General features: G+C 52.9%; 1 protein-coding gene across 4 annotated transcripts in view; it reads left to right on the forward strand.

Annotated features, from left to right (window-relative positions):
• arhgef6 (Rac/Cdc42 guanine nucleotide exchange factor (GEF) 6) overlaps positions 1–24,787 on the forward strand; it is a 192,426-nt gene that overhangs the window by 13,700 nt on the left and 153,939 nt on the right. For all 4 annotated transcript variants that reach the window (XM_070882903.1, XM_070882905.1, XM_070882904.1 and 1 more), the window contains exon 2: positions 2,851–2,934. In XM_070882903.1, the coding sequence (XP_070739004.1) occupies positions 2,851–2,934 (84 nt within the window). The remainder of the gene's footprint in view (positions 1–2,850; positions 2,935–24,787) is intronic.

Consider the following 24,787-nt stretch of genomic DNA (forward strand, 5'->3'; position numbering starts at 1 on the left):
AGCACAAAGAGGCTGGCCGAATGGCCTGTTTCTGTGTTGTAAATTCGAGGAAAAGCAATGGCTTGTACCTTCTAAACAAGTCGCTTGAAAATCAAAACTGCAAAATCTTCACAAAACACAGTCTTACAAATGTAGTTATGGGAACCTTGGAATGGGAAAGTATTGCGTGTGAGGTGCAGAGACTGTACTAAACGCTGTCTCACATGGGATTGGGGAAATTAGGGGGACAGTTCCTCTGGTAGCTCAGTGAGTTTATTCAGGCCACAGCGGGACCCCGTAGTCCCGTCTCCCCAGTCCGTGCCGAGTCAGCCAGGGTGTGGGTAGGAATGCGGGGTGGGCTATAGTTGGCCTGAGGACTGTTGGGTTAGGGAAGGGAACAGTTGGTCAGGATTCCCACTCCTGTGCACATGTGGGAATGTCGGGTGAGGGCAGGGTTGGGCTCAGCTGTGATACTTGCCATTGTCAGATAGGACTGGCCCATCAAAGCTCACGCAGGCGGAATGGCCACTTGGCTGAGGCAACTCTTTGAAGATTTGAGAAAGAAAGACTTGCATTTATATAGCGCCTTTCACAACCACCGGACGTCCAAAAGTGCTGTACAGTCAATGACATACTTTGTGGAGTGTAGTCACGGTTGTAATGTGGGAAATGCATCAGCCAATTTGCGCACAGCAAGCTCCCACAATGTGATGATGACCAGATAATTTGTTTTAGTGATGTTGATTGAGAGATAAATATTGGCCCCAGGGCCCTGGGGATAACTCCCGTGCTCTTCTTCGAAATAATGCCATGGGATCTTTTATGTGCACCTTAGAGAGCAGACGGGGCCTCAGTTTAACGTCTCTTCTGAAAGACGGCACCTCCGACAGTACGGCACTCCCTCAGTGCCGCCCCTCCGCCAGTGCGGCGCTCCCTCAGTACCGCCCCTCCGACAGTGCAGTGCTCCCTCAGTGCCGCCCCTCCGACAGTGCGGCACTCCCTCAGCACCGCCCCTCCGACAGTGCGGCGCTCCCTCAGCACTGCCCCTCCGACAGTGCGGCGCTCCCTCAGCACTGCCCCTCCGACAGTGCGGCGCTCCCTCAGCACTGCCCCTCCGACAGTGCGGCGCTCCCTCAGCACTGCCCCTCCGACAGTGCGGCGCTCCCTCAGCACTGCCCCTCCGACAGTGCAGCGCTCCCTCAGTACCGCCCCCCCCCCCCCCGACAGTGCGGCGCTCCCTCAGCACTGCCCCTCCGACAGTGCGGCGCTCCCTCAGTACCGCCCCCCCCCCCCCCGACAGTGCAGCACTCCCTCAGCACTGCCCCTACGCACCCTTCCGACAGTGCGGCGCTCCCTCAGCACTGCCCCTCCGACAGTGCAGCACTCCCTCAGCACTGCCCCTCCGACAGTACTGCACTGGAGTGCCGGCCTGGATTTGGGACCTGATTACACAGGAGGGGACTGAATATTGACCTTGCTTCTCTTAGCTTCTGCCCTCACAAACAAAATTATTTCTCAGTGTGTCTCGTGTCCCCAGAACCTCGCCCATCTCTATCTCTGTAGCCTCCCCCACTGCTACAATCAGCAACCTGGGTGTCCTTGTACACAAATCACAGAAAGTTAACACACAGGTACAGCAAACAGTTAGGAAAACAAATGGTATGTTTACAAGGGGATTGAAGTATAATATAAACTCTTGGACAGGGCTTTGGTGAGACCACACCTGGAGTATTGTGCACAGTTTTGGCCTCCTTATCAGACGATATACTTGCCTTGGAGGGAGTGCAACGAAGGTTCACCAGACTGATTCCTGGGACAGAGGGATTGTCCTATGAGGAGAGATTGAGTAGACTAAGCCGATATTCTTTGGAGTTTAGAAGAATGAGAGGTGATCTCATTGAAACGTACAAAATTCTTACAGGGTTTGACAGGGTAGATGCAGGGAGGATGTTTCCCCCGGGCTGGGGAGTCTAGAACCAGGGGTCACAGTCTCAGGATAAGGGGTCGGCCATTTAGGACTGAGATGAGGAGAAACTTCTTCACTCAGAGGGTGGTGAATCTTTGGAATTCTCTGCCCCAGAGAGCTATGGAGGCTCAGTCTTTGAGTATATTCGAGGCTGAGATCGATAGATTTTGTATTTTAAGGGAATCAAGGGATATGGGGATCGGGCGGGAAAGTGGAGTTGAGGTCGAAGGTCAGCCATGATCTTATTGAATGGTGGAGCAGGCTCGACGGGCTGTATGGCCTACTCCTGCTCCTAATTCTTGTGTTGACCAAGGTGCCAAATTTTGTTTGATACGCTCCCGTGAAGCGCCCTGGGATGTTTTACTGCGTTACAGGCGCTGTATAAATGCAATATTTGTGACGCAGCTTGTGACATGTGGAGGCAAGGCAGGCAGTGAGCTTTGTATTAGAGGAGGAGAGGAATAAACAGCAGCCCCCGCCCTCCCACCTGCCGCCGTTTGTTGCTGATTTACTGCATCGGCAACATTCACAACCCATCGGCCGAGGGGCAACACCCGGCCCAAACTGGGGGGGATTCGGGGGGAGGGGCGGGAGGGTGGTCCCGGGGCTGGGGGCCGGGGTGGGGGCGGATACCAGGGCTTAGGTAGATCCCGGGGGCTGGGTGGATCCCGGGGGGGGGTCGTGGGGAGTAGATCCCGATGCCGGTTCAGTGGACCCACGGCTGGGGGTGGGTGGGAATCCTGGGGCTGGGGCAGTGGATCCCGGGGCTGTCGTGTCATTTCCTGAGCGGCGAGTCTTCCCGGAGCGGGGAATGTGAGCGGGCCCCGGCCTGTCCCCTGGGCTGCCCCGCTCCCCTCCCCCCCCCGGGCCTGCATCGTCTCACCGTCTGTCTGTCTGTTCCCCAGGTGTGCACCGAGCCCAGGACCGAGGCGGAGACCTGCTCCAATATCCGGGAGTTCCTGCGGGGCTGTTCGGCACTTCAGATCGAGGTGAGGGATCCCCCCTCCTCCACCCCAGTAACCCCACCACGCGACCCCCCCCCACACTCTTTCCCACCCTCCACACTCGCCCCCCTCACACTCGCCCCCTCACACTCGCCCCCTCACACTCGCCCCCTCACACTCGCCTCCTCACACTCGCCTCCTCACACTCGCCTCCTCACACTCACCCCCTCACACTCACCCCCTCACACTCGCCCCCCTCACACTCGCCCCCCTTACACTCACCCCCTCACACTCACCCCCTCACACTCGCCTCCTCACACTCACCCCCTCACACTCACCCCCTCACACTCGCCCCCTCACACTCGCCCCCTCACACTCGCCCCCTCACACTCGCCCCTCTCACACTCGCCCCCCCTCACACTCGCCCCCCTCACACTGGCCCCCTCACACTGGCCCCCTCACACTGGCCCCCTCACACTCGCCCCCCCCTCACACTCGCCCTCTCACAATCGCCCCCCTCACACTCGCCCCCCTCACACTCGCCCCCTCAAACTCTCCCCCTCACACTCGCCCCCTCACACTCGCCCCCCTCACACTCGCCCCCTGAACACTCGCCCCCTCACACTCGCCCCCCTCACACTCGCCCCCCTCACACTCGCCCCCCTCACACTCGCCCCCCTCACACTCGCCCCCTCACACTCGCCCCCCTCACACTCGCCCCCCTCAAACTCGCCCCCCTCACACTCGCCCCCCTCACACTCGCCCCCCCTCACACTCGCCCCCTCACACTCGCCCCCCCTCACACTCGCCCCCCTCACAATCGCCCTCCCTCACACTCGCCCTCCCTCACACTCGCCCCCCCTCACAATCGCCCCCCCTCACACTCGCCCCCCCTCACACTCGCCGCACCTCACACTCGCCCCCCCTCACACTCGCCCCCCCCACACTCACCCCCCTCACACTCCCCACCCCCCCCCCCGCGCTCTCCCCCCCCCCCGCGCTCTCCTCCCCCACCCGCGCTTTCCCCCCCCACCCGCGCTTTCCCCCCCCACCCGCGCTTTCCCCCCCCACCCGCGCTTTCCCCCCCCACCCGCGCTTTCCCCCCCACCCGCGCTTTCCCCCCCCCCCCACTCGCGCTTCCCCCCCCACCCGCGCTTTCGACCCCCCCACCCGCGCTCTCCCCCCCCCCCCCCCCGCTCCCCCCTCCCTGCGCTCTCCCCGCCCGCTCTCTCCCCCCGCCCGCTCCCCCCCCGGCGCTCTCCCCCCCCCCCACCCGCGCTCCCCCCCCCCCCACCCGCGCTCCCCCCCCCACCCGCGCTCCCCCCCCCACGCTCTCCCCCGCCCCCCCCCGCGCTCTCCCCGCCTGCTCTCTCCCCCCGCCCGCTCTCCCTCCCCTGCGCTCTCCCCCTGCGCTCTCTCCCCCCCCGCCCGCTCTCCCTCCCCCGCGCTCTCCCCCGTTCTCTCCCCCCGCCCGCTCTCCCTCCCCCACGCTCTCCCCCGCTCTCTCCCCCCGCCCGCTCTCCCTCCCAGCGCTCTCCCCCGTTCTCTCCCCCCGCCCGCTCTCTTTCCCCCCCCCCGCCTTCACACCCAACCCCCCCCGCCTTCACACTTTCCCTCCCCCCTCCCCCCTCACACTGCCCCCTCCCCACCCCCTCTCTGTCCTCCGCCACCCCCGCCCATGTTATATAATGTTTAATTTCTGTAAGATTAACAGCTTATACTATCCTGCGTTGGTTAAATGTTGCTCGCTTTTTATTTTGTCATCTATGGTATATTATATAAATCTGGATGAGTCACTGATTTTGAGCGGTACGTGTGGGGCACCTGTGACATCGCTCACCGTATGGCGAAGGTGATGCTGATAATATAATGGCAGCAGCCTTATGTGATGATGAAGGGTGTGTTTCCCCTCGATGCACCTTTCCCAGGTGTGGTGCCACTTCCCGGGGACAGAGCTGCCTTAAAAAAGTGTAATTGCTGCAAGCCAAAACTATTTCTCAATGCTACACTTATGGTTTGGTCTGCCGCCCGTTGCAGACTAGAATCTGCTCCTGGTCATTTAAGACTGTTCTGTAGCTGCCACTAGGTGTATATTCTGTTGTTTTTGATATAAATGTGTGCTATTAATGAGACAACAATGGCAACAGGTGATGTGGGAAATAGTGTATGGTTTCGAGAGTCAGCACTGCACTATTTTAAATTGCAGTCCGAATCAACATGAAAGGAAGTATCATCAGCCTAGGCAGTCCCTCGTGGTCGAGGAAGACTTGCTTCCACCCAAAAAATGAGTCCTCAGGCGGCTGAACAGTCCAATACGGGAATTACAGTCTCAGTCGCAGGTGGGGCAGATAGTGGTTGAGGGTAAGGGTGGGTGGGGAGTTTGGTTTGCCTCACGCTCTTTCTGCTACCTGCGCTTGATTTCTGCATACTCTTGGCGACGAGACTCGAGGTGCTCAGCGTCCTCCTGGATGCACTTCCCCTACTTAGGACGGTCTTTGGCCAGGGACTCCCAGGTGTCGGTGGGGATGTTGCACTTTATCAGGGAGACCTTGAAACGTTTCCTCTGCCCACCTGGGGCTCGCTTGCCGTGTAGGAGTTCCGAGTAGAGTGCTTGCTTTGGGAGTCTTGTGTCAGGCATGCGAACTATGTGGCCCGCCCAATGGAGCTGATCGAGTGTGGTCAGTGCTTCAATGATGGGGATGTTGGCCTGATCGAGAACACTAACGTTGGTGCGTTTGTCCTCCCAGGGGATTTGCAGGATCTTGCGGAGACATCGTTGGTGGTATTTCTCCAGAGATTTGAGCTGTCTACTGTATATGGTCCACATCTCTGATCCATACAGGAGGGCAGGTATCACTACAACCCTGTAGACCATGAGCTTGGTGCTAGATTTGAGGGACTGGTCTTCAAACACTCTCTTCCTCAGGCGGCCAAAGGCTGCGCTGGTGCACTGGAGGCAGTGTTGTACTTTGTCGTCGATGTCTGCCCTTGCTGATAGTAGGCTCCCGAGGTATGGGAAATGGTCCACGTTATCCAGGGCCGTGCCGTGGATCTTGATGACTGAGGAGCCGTGCTGTGTGGCTGGGTCAGGCTGGTGGAGGAACTTTGTCTTACAGATGTTAAGTGTAAGGCCCATGCTTTCGTACACCTCAGTAAATACGGCGACTATGACCTGGAGTTCAGACTCTGAAAGTGCGCAGATGCAAATATTGTCCGCCTACTGTTGCTCGACGACAGAGGATGGGACGGTCTTGGACCTGGCCTGGAGACGGCGAAGGTTGAACAGGTTCCCACTGGTTCTGTAGTTTGGTTCCACTCCAGCGGGGAGCTTGTTGACTGTGAGGCGGAACATTGCAGCGAGGAAGATCGAGAAGAGGGTTGGGGCGATGACTCAGCCCTGCTTGATCCCGGTCCGGATGTGGATAGGGTCTGTGATGGATCCGTTGGTCAGGATCACAGCTTGCATGTCGTCGTGGAACAGACAAACTTTTTGAGGGCATCCGAAACGGAGGAGGACGCTCCATGGACCCTCGCGGTTAACAGTGTCAAAGGTCTTTGTAAGGTCAAAGAAGGCCATGTATAAGGGTTGGTGCTGTTCCCTGCATTTCTCTTATAGTTGTCGCGCCGTAAAGATCATACCCATTGTACCCCGTAGTGGATGGAATTCGCACTGTCCTCGGCCACAGGAAGAAGACGATTGAGATGGACTCTAGTGACGACTTTCCCAATGGCTGATAACAGGGAGATTCTTCTGCAGTCGGACGTCCCCTTTTTTAAAGATGGTTTATCCTGCGGAAAAGTACAGTACCCTGGAAGAAGATGCACAAATCCTTAAAGTCATAGAGGCTTACTGCACAAGTGCAAACCTGCAACAGACTCACAATTCAGGCAAGTGATGGCGTGATGATGTGTCACGATTAATCATCATAGGCAGTCCCTCGAATCAAGGATGACTTGCTTCCAGGTCAAAAAGTTCACAAGTGTTTCAATGAAGGACCTAATATTCCAGATCCCAACATTCCATAGACTCTGGATCAGTTCCTATGGAGTGGAGGGTAGCCAATGTAAGCCCACTTTTTAAAAAAGGAGGGAGAGAGAAAACAGGGAATTATAGACCGGTCAGCCTGACATCGGTAGTGGGTAAAATGATGGAATCAATTATTAAGGATGAAATAGCAGCGCATTTGGAAAGAGTGACATGATAGGTCCAAGTCAGCATGGATTTGTGAAAGGGAAATCATGCTTGACAAATATTCTGGAATTTTTTGAGGATGTTTCCAGTAGAGTGGACAAGGGAGAACCAGTTGACGTGGTGTATTTGGACTTTCAGAAGGCTTTCGACAAGGTCCCACACAAGAGATTAATGTGCAAAGTTAAAGCACATGGGATTGGGGGTAGTGTGCTGACGTGGATTGAGAACTGGTTGGCAGACAGGAAGCAAAGAGTAGAAGTAAATGAGTACTTTTCAGAATGGCAGGCAGTGACTAGTGGGGTACCGCAAGGTTCTGTGCTGGGGCCCCAGCTGTTTACATTGTACATTAATGATTTAGACGAGGGGATTAATTGTAGTATCTCCAAATTTGCGGATGACACTAAGTTGGTTGGCAGTGTGAGCTGCGAGGAGGATGCTATGAGGCTGCAGAGTGACTTGGATAGGTTAGGTGAGTGGGCAAATGCATGGCAGATGAAGTATAATGTGGATACATGTGAGGTTATCCACTTTGGTGGTAAAAACAGAGAGACGGACTGTTATCTGAATGGTGACAGATTAGGAAAAGGGGAGGTGCAATGAGACCTGGGTGTCATAGTACATCAGTCATTGAAGGTTGGCATGCAGGTACTCCAGGCAGTTAAGAAAGCAAATGACATGTTGGCCTTCATAGCGAGAGAATTTAAGTACATGGGCAGGGAGGTGTTACTACAGTTGTACAGGGCCTTGGTGAGGCCACACCTGGAGTATTGTGTACAGTTTTGGTCTCCTAACTTGAGGAAGGGCATTCTTGCTATTGAGGGAGTGCAGCGAAGGTTCACCAGACTGATTCCCGGGATGGCGGGACTGACATATCAAGAAAGACTGGATCAACTGGGCTTGTATTCACTGGAGTTCAGAAGAATGAGAGGGGATCGCATAAAAATGTTTAAAATTCTGATGGGTTTAGACAGGTTAGATGCAGGAAGAATGTTTCCAATGTTGGGGAAGTCCAGAACCAGGGGTCACAGTCTAAGGATAAGGGGTGAGCCATTTAGGACCGAGATGAGGAGAAACTTCTTCACCCAGAGAGTGGTGAACCTGTGGAATTCTCTACCACAGAAAGTTGTTGAGGCCAATTCACTAAATATATTCAGAAAGGAGTTAGATGTAGTCCTTACTACTAGGGGGATCAAGGGGTATGGCGAGAAAGCAGGCGCTACTTAAGTTGCATGTTCAGCCATGAACTCATTGAATGGCGGTGCAGGCTCGAAGGGCTGAATGGCCTACTCCTGCACCTATTTTCTATGTTTCTATGTCACGATTACGGCATCTCTGAGATCTCCCGGCATGTACTCCTCCTTCCAGATGAGAGAGATGAGGTCGTGTATCCGTGCCAATAGTGCCTCTTCGCCATACTTTAGTGCCTCAGCGGGGTTTCCATCTGCTCCTGAAGCCTTGTTGTTCTTGAGCTGACGGATGGCCTTTTCCACCTCGTGCCGGACTGGGGTTTTGCTGAGATGGTGGTGGGTAGCATGCTGCGGGATGGAGTCGAGGACACTCGAGTCAAAGACAGTCTCGGTTAAGGAGATCTTCGAAGTGCTCCTTCCAGCGGACCCTGACTGCCTCGGTGTCCTTACTAAGTGTCTCCCCGTTCTTGGCCAGCAGTGGGGTAGGACCTTGGGTGCTTGGACCGTAGGTGGCCTTGACTGCGCTGAGGAATCCTCGCACATCATGGCTGTCGGCCAGCTGCTGAATCTCCTGTGCTTCCTCCACCCACCACCTGTTCTTTAGGTCCCAGGTTTTTTGTTGGACCTCAGCCTTGAGCTGTCTGTAATGCTACTTTGCTGCTCCCGAGTTGGGTTGTTGTTTTAGGTTCAGAAATGCATTGCGCTTGCGATCTGTTAGCTCTTGGATCTCCTGGTCATTCTCATCAAATCAGTCCTGGTGTTTCCTGGTTGAGTGACCGAGCGTCTCTTCGCAGGCACTGGTTATGGAGGCCTGGAGGGCAGACCAAGCGCTGTGGGCATTCTGCGTCTCGGGGTCATCAAGGGTTGCCGGGTTAGCTGTGAAGCGTTGGCAACCACTTTAGGGCAATCAGTTTGAATGTAAAGCACTTAAACCCTTGTTTCATGTCCCAACAATCTCTGTGTTTCAATCAACTGTTGGTAAATAATCTTGGACAGAAGAGATGAGCATTTGCTGAGAGTGAATAGATTGTGCTAATTTCAGTCGAATTACGTGATGTGTATGTGTCGAACAATGAGATTCAGTGTTGCTTTTATTCTGCACCATCTGCGCGCTCCTCGAACCAGCTGGAAGAACAGCAAATGTAGCTGGATTATAAAGAAATAGTGGCTCCCCGCTCTAAACAGAATATAAAAGCAAGGTGTCAGAAGCTTCTTGAGCACTCAGCATGATGAAAGAAAGAACATGTATTTATATAGCGCCTTTCATATCCTCAGGATGTCCCAAAGCGCTTCACAGCCAATGAAATGCTTTTGGAGTGTAGTCATTGTTATAATGTAGGAAACGCGGTAGCCAATTTACTCACGGCAAACTCCCACAAACAGCAATGAGATAATGACCAAATAATCTGTTTGTGATATTGGTTGAGGGATAAATATTGCACAGGACACCGGGGAGAACTCCCCTGCTTTCTGCCAATCGCTACCGTAGGATCTTTTACATCCACCTGAGAGAGCAGGCAGGGCCTCGGTTTAACGTCTCATCTGAAAGTCAGCATCTCTGACAGCACAGCGCTCCCTCAGTACTGCCCCTCCGACAGTGCAGCGCTCCCTCAGTACTGCCCCTCTGACAGTGTGGCACTCCCTCAGTACCACCCCTTCGACAGTGAGGCACTCCCTCAGTACCACCCCTTCGACAGTGAGGCACTCCCTCAGTACTGCCCCTGCGACAGTGTGGCGCTCCCTCAGTACTGCTCCTCTGACAGTGTGGCGCTCCCTCAGTACTGCCCCTCCGACAGTGCAGCGCGCCCTCGACACTACCTCTCCGACAGTGCAGCGCTCCCTCAGTACTGCCCCTCTGACAGTGAGGCACTCCCTCAGTACTGCCCATGCGACAGTGTGGCGCTCCCTCAGTACTGCCCCTCTGACAGTGTGGCGCTCCCTCGGCACTGCCCCTCCGACAGTGCAGCGCTCCCTCGGCACTGCCCCTCCGACAGTGCAGCGCTCCCTCGGCACTGCCTCTCCGACAGTGCAGTGCTCCCTCAGTACTGCACTGAAAATTAAGTTAGCTCATGTGCTGCAGCTCTCTACAAACTTCTTGCTGTATGGGATCTCCTGTAAGTAATGTGCATAAGCATAAGATAGTTATAGATGAGGGAGGCCATTCAGCCCATCTTAATTCATCCATCCAAATAGATCCCAAAGTCCTCATTGCATCATCCAATTATTTCTCATATGGTTGCAGTGTTTATGCCTCCTGACTCTCTGGGAGTTGATTGCACATGTTGATCACTCTGTGAACAATTCCTGGTATCAGTGCTAAAGGACTGTTTGCAAGTTTGAACCTGTGTTCCCTGGTTCTCCTCGCACAATTTAATTGAAGGTGATGTTCCCTATTTACCTTCTCATTCCTTTAGAAATCTCACATCCCTCTCTAAGATCACTGCTCACACACCTCCTTTCAAAGCAGAGAGCCAGTCTCCAGCCTTGCCTCATAGCTCACACCGCTTGACTCTGGAGACCGGCCTCCTGTCTGCTCCCTGCTCTGCCTCCACCTCTTTAATATCTACCTTGTGTCTCAGTGAGCATAGTGCTGGACACAGAGCTCAAGGTGGGTCTGACTAGAACTGGACACAGGGCTCAAGGTGGGTCTGATCAGAACTGGACACAGAGCTCAAGGTGGGTCTGACTAGAACTGGACTCAGTGCCCAAGGTGGGTCTGACCAGAGCTAGACACAGTGTTCAAGGTGGGTCTGACCAGAGCTAGACACAGTGTTCAAGGTGGGTCTGACCAGAACTGGACACAGTGCCCAAGGTGGGCCTGACCAGAGCTGGACACAGTGCCCAAGGTGGGTCTGACTAGAACTAGACATGGTGCTCAAGGTGGGACTGACCAGAGCTGGACACAGTGCCCAAGGTGGGTCTGACTAGAACTAGACATGGTGCTCAAGGTGGGACTGACCAGAACTGGACACAGGGCTCATGGTAGGTCTGACCAGAACTGGACACAGTGCTCAGGGTGGGTCTGACCAGAACTGGACACGGTGCTCAAGGTGGGTCTGACCAGAACAGGACATGGTGCTCAACGTGGGTCTGACCAGAACTGGACACGGTGCTCAAGGTGGGTCTGACCAGAGCTAGACACAGTGCTCAAGGTGGGTCTGACAGTTTAACCAATTACTCCTCTGACTTGCGTTCCACTCCTTTGGCTGCGAGGTTGAACACGAGGTGGGAGGAGGTTCGTGTGGAGCACACACACCGACGTAGACACGATGGGCCGAAATGGCCTGTTTCTGTTCTGTAAATTCAGTGTCTGATTGGCTCTGTTGATTGCTGCTTTGTATTGGTTGATGTACTGAGGTTCGAGGCTGCTAAGATCTCTGGGCCTGGTCTGCTTCATCCATCGTTATCTCAGCACCATGTGTACTGTTTATACTTCCTTCCTCTGTGCAGCACCGTCTGCTCGTCTGCCTGAAATTTAATCTGCCCGTGTTCAGCCCATGTGCATATCTTCCAATGCCAGAGGCTGAACCAGGTGACTTACAACCTTGACGTCCTATTGGACCCTGAGCTGAGCTTCTGACCGCTTATCCTATCTGTTATGTAATGTGTGTATCGTCCCAGTACCGTAAATGTAATGTAAGCACTATGCCACACTACAGAGAGCGCTGTGGTGGGAAACCCTGGTAGCACCTGTAACAAGGACTATATAAGGCTGACCACCACACCTGGGAGGCACTCTGGAGCTGAACAATAAAGGACGAAGGTCACAGCAGTTAGACTTACACCAGACCGTGTGGAGTCAGTGATTTGTGTGCTACATACACCACATTGGCAACGAGGAAGCGGACGAACTCCGCACAACCATGGCTACTCTGGGCTCGCTAAAGGATTTTACCGTGGGCAATGATTGGGAGGCCTTTACGGAAAGGCTCGAGTACTACTTCACAGCAAACGACCTGACGGAGGACACATACGCAATGAGAGAGAAGCGTAAGGCGATATTGCTCTCCAGTTGTGGAGATGAGGTTTACTGTCTCGTCAGGGATTTGCTGGCACCTGGGAGCGCCAAGGACAAGTCATACGAGGAGCTGACTGAACTCATTCGTGACCAGTTGAAACCGAAGGAGAGCATCCTCATGGCCAGATACAAATTTTACCATCACTGCAGACCCGAGGGTCAGGATGTCACCAAATATGCTGCAGACCTCAGGAGACTCGTGGCGCCGTGTGATTTTGGGGCACACCTTGACGAGGCGTTACGGGACGTTTTCGTTATGGGGATTGGCCACGAGGGACTCCTTCACAAGTTGCTGGCCACGGAACCCACAGTCACTCTGACAAAGGCCATCACCATCAGCCGGGCACATATGACCTCGACTTGCAGCACCAAGCAAATGATCCACACAGTCTCGAACCCGGCAGGCACTGTCCACAGGATAGCGCCCACCATGGACAAAACTGCAGAACGTGGCTCTGCCTGGGGCTGAGAGCACGGACCTCGGGGTCCTGGAACTCAGAGTCCGCTGAGGGGGGCCAATCAAGCAGCACCATGCTGGCGCTGTGGAGGAAGCCATGGGGCTCACCGGTGCAGGATTGCGGAGTATACGTGCAATACCTGCCACCTGAAAGGCCACCTTCAGCGTATGTGTAAAAGAAATCGGACTCACCATGTGGCTGAGGAGATGGGGGATGATCCACTGTTCAGCGAGGAGCAGGCAGAAGATGGTGAGGTGTTGGGACTGTAAACGTGTACCGACGATTCGCCCCCAGTGATAAAGGAAGTAAAAATCAACGGAGTCCCTATGAGTATGGAAGTGGACACGGGCTCGGGTCCGTCGTTGATGAGTCGGAGAACTTTTGATAAACTGTGGATTAACCCAGCTGCACGACCCAAGCTGGTCCCGGTCACGGTGAAGCTGCGTACTTACACCAGGGAACTAATACCTGTTCTCGGCAGAGCGATGGTGCAGGTATCCCACGGGGACGAGACGCACGGTTTACCTCTCTGGGTCGTTGCAGGCGATGGGCCGACACTCCTCGGCCGGAGTTGGATGGGGACGGTCTGTGGGAGCTGGGAAGACTTCACCACTCCACAGGCTGCTGCTCCCCGGGGTGCGGCCGTGCCCCGGGTCCCCAGAGAGCAGCGCCGACCGAGCTGGAGCCTAAATCCACTCACAGGCAAGCCCCAGCCCCAGGCCTCACACAGAGACCCTGCAACCCCAGCCCCCACAAGCAAGCCCCAGGCCCGGACCTCAAGCCACAGAGACCCTGCAGCCTCAGCCCCCACAGGCAAGCAGCCCTGCACAGAGGGGCCTAGTGCGGGGGGAGTGAGCTGACTGGGTGCGAGGGATCCAGGATGGCCGGCGGTTCGGAAGAGCCCCGCCGAGGAGCTGATAGCGTCGGGCGGCGGCAGCAGCTGGAGGTCGGCGGCCGCATGGGAGGCCGCGGGGGACGCGGCAAGTGCGGCCGCTGGAGAGACCACGACGGCCGCAGGCGAGGCGGCAAGTCAGGTGGCAGCGGAGGCTGCGACGGCGGTGGGCATCCGGAGCGGCGGAGAAGAAGATGGCGGCGGCATCGTGTCGGAGCAGCAGAGCATCAAAGATGGCGGCGCCCAAGGAGAAGCCTCGTGGAATCCTCCTGCATCAAAGATGGCGCCTTAAAAAGGAAATGCACCCGGGAGTCTTAAAAGGGCCTTACCAAGAGGTGGTCCCCACAAAGGACTTCTGTAAGGCAGAGCGAGTCCAAAATGAGCTATGTTAATGTGAGATGGCAAATTTATAATAAGAATTAATTTTTTAATGCTGAATGGCCACTGTATTTGTGTAAAATAATGGATGAAGTACAATTAATGATAATGGCTAACAAGGAAATCAAGGATCCGTTACCAGTCAATAACTAGTTAATGTACCAGACAATATGTACCATACTAACGCACTGTCTATGCCTACCTGCCTTTCGTTGGACAAGTGTGATGTTTTGTAATGATGTGTGTATCGTTGTCCTGCGTCCTGGTGGGGGGGGGAAAGGTGATGTTATGTAATGATGTGTGTATCGTCCCAGTACCGTAAATGTAATGTAAGCATTATGCCACACCACAGAGGGCGCTGTGGTGGGAAACCTGGTAGTACCTGCAACAAGGGCTATATAAGGCTGACCACCACACCTGAGAGGCACTCTGGAGCTGAACAATAAAGGACGAAGGTCACAGCAGTTAGATTTACACCAGACCATATGGAGTCAGTGATTTGTGTGCTACATACATCACACTATCCATCTCCAAGACTGGCTATTCGTAATATCGCCCGTCTCCGCCCCGACATCAGCTCATCCACTGCTGAAGCCCTCATCCATGCCTTTGTTCCCTCCAGACTTGACTATTTCAACGCTCTCCTGGCCGGCCGCCCACATTCCACCCTCCATAAACTTCAGCTCATCCAAAACTCCGCTGCCTGTGACCGAACTCGCACCAAGTCCTGCTCATCCATCACCCCTGTGCTCGCTGACCTACATTGGCTTCCAGTCCAGCAATTCCTTGATTCCTTGTTTCCAAATCCCTCTGTGGTCTCACCCCTCCCTATCTCTGTAACCTCCTCCAGCCCCTACACCCTCCCTATCTCTGTAACCCCCTCCAGCCCTGCACGTGATGTTCCCGTTAAGTTGTGTGGCCGTGCGGCCGACTGGAGGTCCCGTGCATGTGCGGAGATGTGAGTGGGCCGCGCAGACCGTTAAAGGGGACGCGCATCACCCCAAAAATTAACGGGAACATTGCCGACAACCAAGCTGTTCCAGTACAGTTACAACACTGGCATCTATCCGACAATGTGGAAAACTGCCCAGGTATGCCCTGTCCACAAAAAGCAAGACAAATCCAATCCGGCCAATTACCGCCCCATGGGTCTACTCTCAATCATCAGCAAAGTGATGGACGGTGTCGTCGACAGTGCTATCAAGCGGCACTTACTCACCAATAACCTGCTCACCGATGCCCAGTTTGGGTTCTGCCAGGACCACTCGGCTCCAGACCTCATTACAGCCTTGGTCCAAACATGGACAAAAGAGCTGAATTCCAGAGGTGAGGTGAGAGTGACTGCCCTTGACATCAAGGCAGCATTTGACCAAGTGTGGCATCAAGTAGCCGGAATAAAACTGAAGTCTATGGGAATTAGGGGGAAAACTCTCCACTGGCTGGAGTCATACCTAGCACAAAGGAAGATGGTTGTGGTGGTTGGAGGTCAATCATCTCAGCCCCAGGACATCGCTGTAGGAGTCCGTCAGGGCAGTGTCCTAGGCCCAACCATCTTCAGCTGCTTCATCAATGACCTTCCCTCCATCATAAGGTCAGAAAGGGGATGTTCGCTGATAACCGCACAGTGTTCAGTGCCATTCGCAACTCCTCAGGTGATGAAGCAGTCCGTGCCCACATGCAGCAAGACCTGGACAACATTCAGGCTTGCGCTGATAAGTAGCAAGTAACATTCGCGCCACACAAGTGCCAGGCAATGACCATCTCCAACAAGCGAGAGTCCAACCACCGCCTCTTGACAGGGGGATGGGAACCTATGCAGGGAGACAGAGGGAAGTAAAATGGGGGCAGAAGCAAAAGATAGAAAGAAGAAAAGTAAAAGTGGAGGGCAGAGAAACCCAAGGCAAAAATCAAAAAGGTCCACATTACAGCAAAACTCTAAAAGGTCAAAGTGTGTTAAAAAGACAAGCCTGAAGACTCTGTGCCTCAATGCGAGGAGTATTCGTAATAAGGTGGACGAATTAACTGCGCAGGCAACAATTAATGAACATAAGAACATAAGAATTAGGAACAGGAGTACGCCATCTAGGCCCTTGAGCCTGCTCCGCCATTCAACAAGATCATGGCTGATCTGGCCGTGGACTCAGCTCCACTTATCCACCCGCTCCCCGTAACCCTTAATTCCCTTATTGGTTAAAAATCTATCTATCTGTGATTTGAATACATTCAATGAGCTAGCCTCAACTGCTTCCTTGGGCAGAGAATTCCACAGATTCACAACCCTCTGGGAGAAGAAATTCCTTCTCAACTCGGTTTTAAATTGGCTCCTCCGTATTTTGAGGCTGTGCCCCCTAGTTCTAGTCTCCCCGACCAGTGGAAACAGCCTCTCTGCCTCTATCTTGTCTATCCCTTTCATTATTTTAAATGTTTCTATAAGATCACCCCTCATCCTTCTGAACTCCAACGAGTAAAGACCCAGTCTACTCAAATTATCATCATAAGGTAACCTCCTCATCTCCGGAATCAGCCTAGTGAATCGTCTCTGTACCCACTCCAAACTAGTATATCCTTCCTTAAGTAAGGTGACCAAAACTGCATGCAGTACTCCAGGTGCGGCCTCACCAATACCCTGTACAGTTGCAGCAGAACCTCCCTGCTTTTGTACTCCATCCCTCTCTCAATGAAGGCCAACATTCCATTTGCCTTCCTGATTACCTGCTGCACCTGCAAACTAACTTTTTGGGAAGAATTTTCTGGGATGTGGGGAAAGAGCGGGGAGTGGGACTAACTGGATGGCTCTCTCACAGAGCCGGCACAGGCTCGATGATCCGAATGGCCTCCTTCTGTGCTGGGAGATTCGATGATATCAATTTAAGGCAGGTTATAGGATTGCATCATCATCATGGGCAGTCCCTCAAAGCGAGGATGACTTGCTTCCATGTCAAGAAGTTCACAGGTGTTTCAATGAAGGACCTAATATTCCAGATCCCGAACTACATCCTGAAGGGTGGAAGATGCCTGTGCGTGGATTTTTTTAACGTATGGTGGCCATTGCCCACCAGCCACTACACAGGCTTGACAGGGCGAGGTCTTGGTCCAGTGGCAAGGGTTGACCAAGACGACTGGAGACCAGCTCTGCTGCACGGACCGAGTACGCACACATATCGCAGTGTGGGCTGGTCCCTGCTGCCCCTGGGCCCTCGCCTCTTCTGGGCCCCGAACTCATCGCTCTGCAATCTCTCGCAGCTCCTTCGCCCCAACCTCGCCGCTCCTGCTGTAGCTGCCCACGCTCCAGTCAGCGACCTGGATCTTGGTGACATTCAGTGCCATTGCTCTCCTGCTCCGGCATGTGCTGCTCCCTGGAGTGGTACGCCACCACACCGCTGCTTCCGCTTCCCGGCCTACGAGCACCCTCGGAGCAGGCCGGGGAATGGAAGGAGCGACATAGAGGCCCTGGCCCAGCAGGATAGGATTGCATCCTGAGAACAAATAACACTAAGTACAGTGAACCCAAAGTTGAAACAAACCCGTAGTGTCGTTGAACCCTTATATACCTTTCTCTTGCCAAAAATACTGTCCAGCTCCCGTTTCAATCTCCCAACATCCCCATCTCCATGGGCAGCCTGCTTGTGCACAATGTTTAAATCTAAACTCTCTCTGCACGTTTCCTCTTCAATCCCTGTTTCCCCATTACGCAATTTGTGAACGCCTCAAACAACTTATTGGGGTTTAGTTCACCTGGAGCTCTTCGAATCTTGATAGACGTGGTAGGCCATGCCCTGTAACGCTTGAGTTCTCCAGTGTGAACATTCCTGGCAATTGAGAGAGATTGCGTTCAGAAAATACCATTTTGGGACCCGGTATGTGAGCCGTGTCGCGAGCTCGGGGGGAACAGGGGACTGTGGACCTGTGGTTCCCAGAGCTCTCCCCCACTGGAGTATTCCTCACCTCATGTCTGGGTCTGTTGTAGACCCATTGATGGAGATTGGTCACTGTGATTGGTCAACAACTCCAGTATCGTTGGATCCTGTGACCTCCAGGCTGGGAGAAGGTGAACTCGATGGACCCGGGTCCTTTCTCCTCGAGCAGTTCCTGTGCTTCTTATCCTGCTTCTTCTGCATCCTCTCCACAGCCAGCATGTTCCCCCTCCAGAACAGTGACCTGAACTCCACACTGTACTGCAAGTGGGACTGACCGAGCGCCCCATATAATCTCACTGCTACACCATGCCACTTGGGTCCTGTCCTTCTGGCTTAGGTCCTTGTGTATTGCCTTTACTGGCTCCGCACACATTGCTGAATGGGGTTCAGCGAGCTTTTCACCAGCACATGTGTGTGCTGTGTCCCGTAGTCTATTACTGCTCCCATCTTGTCTTCCCACTGCTTCTCCCCATTCTTCATTCAAATCAGCTCGCACTGTACAGAACGGAGTCTACATTTGATAGCTCTACCCTACTCCGTGTGAGTGCGATTCCACTCCTTGCAACTCAGAGCACAATCGCTGGTTAAGTACAATGGCCCAGGGCTGATCGGAACACCCTTATTATTGCAATTTGTTCAGTGGGAACGACACAAGTCTCCTCACGTTGCCCCGGTCTTCGGACACACGACAAAATAATCACATGGCTTCGACAACTTTCTACGAACCACATTGAGTAAAAGCAAAAGCAAAGCAGCAACAAGTAGGAACAGGAAGGTTCACTGACTCACCGCCCTCAATTACTGCTTTCAAAATAATGCAAGGCGCAATACCTGGCCAAGTTCTTCAAATCAAATTCCACTTCCCCCAGCCGCCGCTTGTTCACTTCCAGGTCAGGATACCGGAAGAAATGCCGACCTCTGTCGTGATTTAGTGTCGGAGTATGGCGGCGAGGTTGCCAACTCTGCTGGGGCCATTCCTGGAGGTTCATCACATGACCTCCCGCCTGCACTCGGTGGGGTGGGGGGCAGCTGATGGGTCAGTCCCTGCAGGCCGGTTCCCAAACAATGGCAATCCCCCCACACACCGTGAGAATCATAGGCTGTGGGTGTCGCCGTGCAGCACCCGTGGCCGGCGCGTGGGGGGGCACCCGTGGGGGTCCAGCATGCCCCCCTATATTGTAGGTTTACGCAGGGAGCCTCGCTGAATGGAAGCCGCTGCAGTGGCGCAGTTACACCGGATTGCGAAAGTACAGCGATCGCAGTAAACTCTGTTGCCACCCACCCCCGTGCTCGCTGAACTTACCTCGGTTCCACGTCCGACAACACCTGAAATTCTAACATTCTCAGCCTCATTTTCAAATCCCTGCATGGCCCTCGCCCCTTCCTATCTCTGTAATCTCCCCAGCCCCACAATCCCCCGATTTCTCGCTCCACCACATGCGAGGAGTGTGGTGAGCGCGGGGGGGGACAAAGCTCTCCCCCCCCCCCCAGAACTCTCCTCGCCTCGTCTCTGCGTCTGGTGTAAAAACACAGGAGGAGGCCATTCTGCCCTCAAGCCTATTCGATCATGGTTAATCTTTAACTTTACCCATCCCTGAATACCCTTACCCAACAGAAATCTCTCGATCTCGATCTTGACAATTTCTCTTGTCCCAAGCAGCCACGGCCTTTCGGGGCAGAGGGTTCCAAAATTCCACGACTCTTCCGGTGGGACAACAACCTCCGGATTTCATTCCTAAATGACTGAACTCTAATTCTAAAATGATGATGCTTTGTTCTGGACTCCCCCACCAGAAAAAAACATTTGCGTCTTTCATGACCTCAGGATGTTGCGAAGCACTTTACAGCCAATGAAGTACTTTTGCAGTGCGGTCACTGTTATAATGTAGGAAACACGGCAACCAGATTGTGTACAGCAAGCTCCCACACACAGCAACGTGATAATGACCAGTTAATCTGTTTTTAGGTGTTGGTTAAGGGATATAAATGGGCTAGGCCATCAGGGAGAACTCTCTGCTCTTCTTTGAAATAGTAGCTGTGGGATCTTTTACCCCCACCTGAGATGGGACCTCGGTTTAATGGCACGTCCGACAGTGCAGCGCTCCCTCAGCACTTCCCCACCGACAGTGCGGCGCTCCCTCAGCACTTCCCCACCGACAGTGCGGCGCTCCCTCAGTACTACTTCTCCGACAGTGCAGCGCTCCCTCAGTACTACCTCTCCGACAGTGCGGCGGTCCCTCAGTACTGCCCCTCCGACAGTGCGGCGCTCCCTCAGTACTGCCCCTCCGACAGTGCGGCGCTCCCTCAGTACTGCCCCTCCGACAGTGCGGCGCTCCCTCAGTACTGCCCCTCCGACAGTGCGGCGGTCCCTCAGTACTGCCCCTCCGACAGTGCGGCGCTCCCTCAGTACTGCCCCTCTGACAGTGTGGCACTCCCTCAGTACTGCACTATAGTGTTAACCTGGATTTTGTTCTCAAGTTTCGAGAACTCTCAATCTTCGGATTCAGTGTCCAGAGTGCGACCCACTGAGCCACGGCTGACACCAGAGGAATTAGGTTCTCTCTATCTACCCTTATCAAATCCCTTTATCATTTTAAACACCTTGATCAGATTACCCCTCAATTTTCTATAGTCAAGGGATATAAGCCAAGTTTCTGCAACCTGTCCTCATAATTTAGCCCTTGAAGCCCTGGTATGATTCTGAAGAACCATGTGCTGTATGCCCTCCAAGGCCAATATATCAGTTGTAGACTCATTGACAGAGATTGGTTGCTATGAATCATAGAATCACAGAAATGTACCGCATGGAAGGAGGCCATTTGGCCCATCGTGTCCGCACTGGCCAACCAAGAGCTATCAGCCTAATCCCACTTTCAGCTCTCGGTCCGTAGCCCTGCAGGTTACAGCACTTCAAGTGCACATCCAAGTACCTTTAAATGTGGTGAGAGTTTCTGCCTCTACCACCCTTTCAGGCTATGATTGGTCAACAACTCCATTATCGTTTTATCACATGACTAACATAATGGTAGAAGGTGAACGAAATGAACCTTGGTTCTGTTTCACTGAGCAATTGCTATGTTCCTGCGATTGACAGATTTTTATTTGGTAAGGATATCAAGGGATATGAAACACAGGCGGCTAACTGAGCCCCAAGATGCACCGAATGACATAACTGGCTCGAGGGGCTGAATGGGCCTCCTCCGGTTCCTGTGTAACAGGCTCAAGGGGCTGAATGGGCCTCCTCATGTTCCTGTGTAACAGCCTCGAGGGGCTGAATGGGCCTCCTCCTGTTCCTGAGTAACAGGCTCGAGGGGCTGAATGGGCCTCCTCCTGTTCCTGTGTAACAGGCTCAAGGGGCTGAATGGGCCTCCTGTTCCTGTGTAACAGACTCGAGGGATTGAATGGCCTCCTCCTATTCATGTGTAACAGGCTCGAGCGGCTGAATGGCCTCCTCCTGCTCCTGTGTAACAGGCTTGAGGGACTGAATGACCTCCACCTGTTCCTGTGTAACAGGCTTGAGGGGCTGAATGGCCTCCTCCTATTCCTGTGTAACAGGCTCGAGGGACTGAATGACTTCCTCCTATTCCTGTGTTACAGGCTCGAGCGGCTGAATGGCCTCCTCCTGTTCCTGTGTAACAGGCTCGAGGGACTGAATGGCCTACTCCTATTCCTGTGTTACATTACAGAAAAATACAGAAATCTGGTGACTTCACACACTCTGGGATCTGTCTTTTGACTCCATTAGAAAAGAGAATTAGACTTCTACACAGCCACTTCCTGCTGCAAGAGTTACTTCTGCTTCCTGAATATATCGCTGCCACCGCTTGCAGCTCCCATGCTGTCAGTGTACAATAGAAAAAAGGAAGTCTTTCTACTGTACCGTTCACACATTCAGAGTGTCCTGAAGCACTTTACAACCAATGAAGTACTTTTTGAAGTGGTGTCACTGTTGTAATGTAGGAACATAAGAACATAAGAAATAGGAGCAGGAGTGGCCATACGGACCCTCGAGCCTGCTCCACCATTCAATAGGATCATGTCTGATCTGATCATGGACTCAGCTCCACTTCCCTGCCCACTCCACATAACCCCTTATCCCCTTATCATTTAAGAAACTGTCTATTTCTGTCTTAAATTTATTCAATGTCCCAGCTTCCACAGCTCTCTGAGGCAGAGAATTCCACAGATTTACAATCCACTGAAAGAAGAAATTTCTCCTCATCTCAGTTTTAAATGGGCGACCCCTTATTCTAAGATTATGCCCTCCAGTTCTAGTCTCCCCTATCAGTGGAAACATCCTCTCTGCATCCACCTTGTCAAGCCCCCTCATAATCTTATACGTTTCGATAAGATCACCTCTCATTCTTCTGAATTCCAATGAGTAGAGGCCCGACCTACTCAACCTTTCCTCATAAGTCAAACCCCTCATCCCCGGAATCAACCTAGTGAACCTTCTCTGAACTGCCTCCAAAGCAAGTATATCCTTTCGTAAATATGGAAAACAAAACTGCACGCAGCATTCCAGGTGTGGTCTCACCAATACCCTGTATAACTGTAGCAAGACTTCCCTGCTTTTACACTCCATCCCCTTTGCAATAAAGGCCAAGATACCATTGGCTTTCCTGATCACTTGCTGTACCTGCATACTAACCTTTTGTGTTTCATGCACAAGTACCCCAGGTCCCGCTGTAATGCGGCACTTTGCAATCTTTCTCCATTTAAATAATAACTTACTCTTTGATTTTTTCTGCCAAAGTGCATGACCTCACACTTTCCAACATTATACTCCATCTGCCAAATTTTTGTCCACTCACTTAGCCTGTCTATGTCCTTTTGCAGATTTTTTGTGTCCTCACATATTGCTTTTCCTCCCATCTTTATATCGTCAGCAAACTTGACTACGTTACACTCAGTCCCTTCTTCTAAGTCGTTAATATAGATTGTAAGTAGGAAACGGCACTGTGGGAGCACCTTCACCACATGGACTGCAGTGGTTCAAGAAGGTGGCTCGCGAGCATCACCTCAAAGGGATGGGCAATAAATGCCGGCCTTGCCAGCGGCGCCCACATCCTGAAACTAATTTTTTAAAAGCCAAATTGCGCACAGCAAGCTCCCACAAAAAAAGCAACGTGGTAGTGATCAAAGAATCTGTTTTATAGTGATGTTGGTTGAGGGATAAATATTAGCCCAGGATACCAGAGAGAACTTTCCTGCTCATGGAATCTTTTACATCCACCAGACAGGGCAGATGGAGCCTTGGTTAAATGTCGCCCCCGACAATGCAGCGCTCCCTCAGTACTGCCCCTCCGACAGTGCAGCACACTCTCAGTACTTCCTCTCAGTAGTGTCCCTCTGACAGTGCGGGCCCCCTCAGTACTGCCCCTCCGACAGTACAGCGCTCCCTCAGTACTGCCCCTCCGACAGTGCAGCACACCCTCAGTACTGCCCCTCAGACAGTGAAGTGTTCCCTCAGTACTGCCCCTCCGACAATGCGGTGCTCCCTCACTACTGCCCCTCCGACAGTGCGGTGCTCTTTCAGTACTGCCCCTTCAACAGTGCAGCACTCCCTCAATGGCACCGGGATTGTATGCTCAAATCCCTGGAGTGGGCCTTGAACCAACAACCTCCTGACTCACAGGCAAGAGTGCTGCCCCTGAGCCACGGCTGACACAGTAGTAGTAATGTTCTTGTCGGAGATAGGATGGTGTTGGGACAGGTCTCATCTGTGTATCACTTAAATCTTTGTCTCTTATTTTTGTATTACTTAATTAAATCACTTTACGTAACAACAAATATTTATAGATTTTTTAAATTGGTGTTAAATCTTGTCTTCCTCCACTCCCCCACACCAGGGGCAGTATCAGGTTGGGAACCCCGACCTCAGCCCATCTGCTGCTGACATGTTCCCGATGTTGGGGAAGTCCAGAACCAGGGGTCACAGTCTAAGGATAAGTGGTAAACCATTTAGGACCGAGATGAGGAGAAACTTCTTCACTCAGAGTTGTGAATCTGTGGAATTCTCTACCGCAGAAAGTTGTTGATGCCAGTTCATTGGATATATTCAAGAGGGAGTTAGATGTGGCCCTTATGGCTAAAGGGATCAAGGAGTATGGAGAGAAAGCAGGAAAGAGTTACTGAGGTGAATGATCAGCCATGATCATATTAAATGGTGGTGCAGGCATGAAGGGCCGAATGGCCTACTCATGCACCTATTTTCTATGTTTCTATGCCATCTTCATCCCTGCCTTTGTTCCCTTCGACTATTGCAATGCTCTCCTGGTCGGCCTTCTACCTTGCATCCTCGTTAGACTGGAGGGGTGAGTACATAGGATTACACAGGATATACGGCACAAAAACAGGCCATTCGGCCCAACCAGTCCATGCCGGCGTTTATGCTCCACTCGAGCCTCCTCCCGTCTTTCCTCATCTAAATCTATCAGCATAACCCTCTATTCCCTTCTCCCTCATATGCTTGTCTAGCCTCCCCTTAAATGCATTGATACTATTCGCCTCAACCACTCCCTGTGGCAGCGAGTTCCACATTCTCACCACTCTCTGGGTAAAGAAGTTTCTTCTGAATTCCCCATTGGATTTCTTGGTGACTATCTTATATTGATGGCCTCTAGTTATGCTCTTCCCCACAAATGGAAACATTCTCTGTATCCACTCTATCAAAACCTTTCATCATTTTACAGACCTCTATTAGGTCACCCCTCAGCCTTTTTTCAAGAGAAAAGAGACCCAGCCTGTTCATCCTGTCTTGATATATGTGTAACCTCGCATTTCTGGTATCATCCTTGTAAATCTTCTCTGCACCCTCTCCAGTGCCTCTATATCCTTTTTATAATCTGCCAAC

Source organism: Pristiophorus japonicus, chromosome 6 (genome assembly GCF_044704955.1).
Source record: "Pristiophorus japonicus isolate sPriJap1 chromosome 6, sPriJap1.hap1, whole genome shotgun sequence".
Classification (NCBI taxonomy): domain Eukaryota; kingdom Metazoa; phylum Chordata; class Chondrichthyes; family Pristiophoridae; genus Pristiophorus; species Pristiophorus japonicus.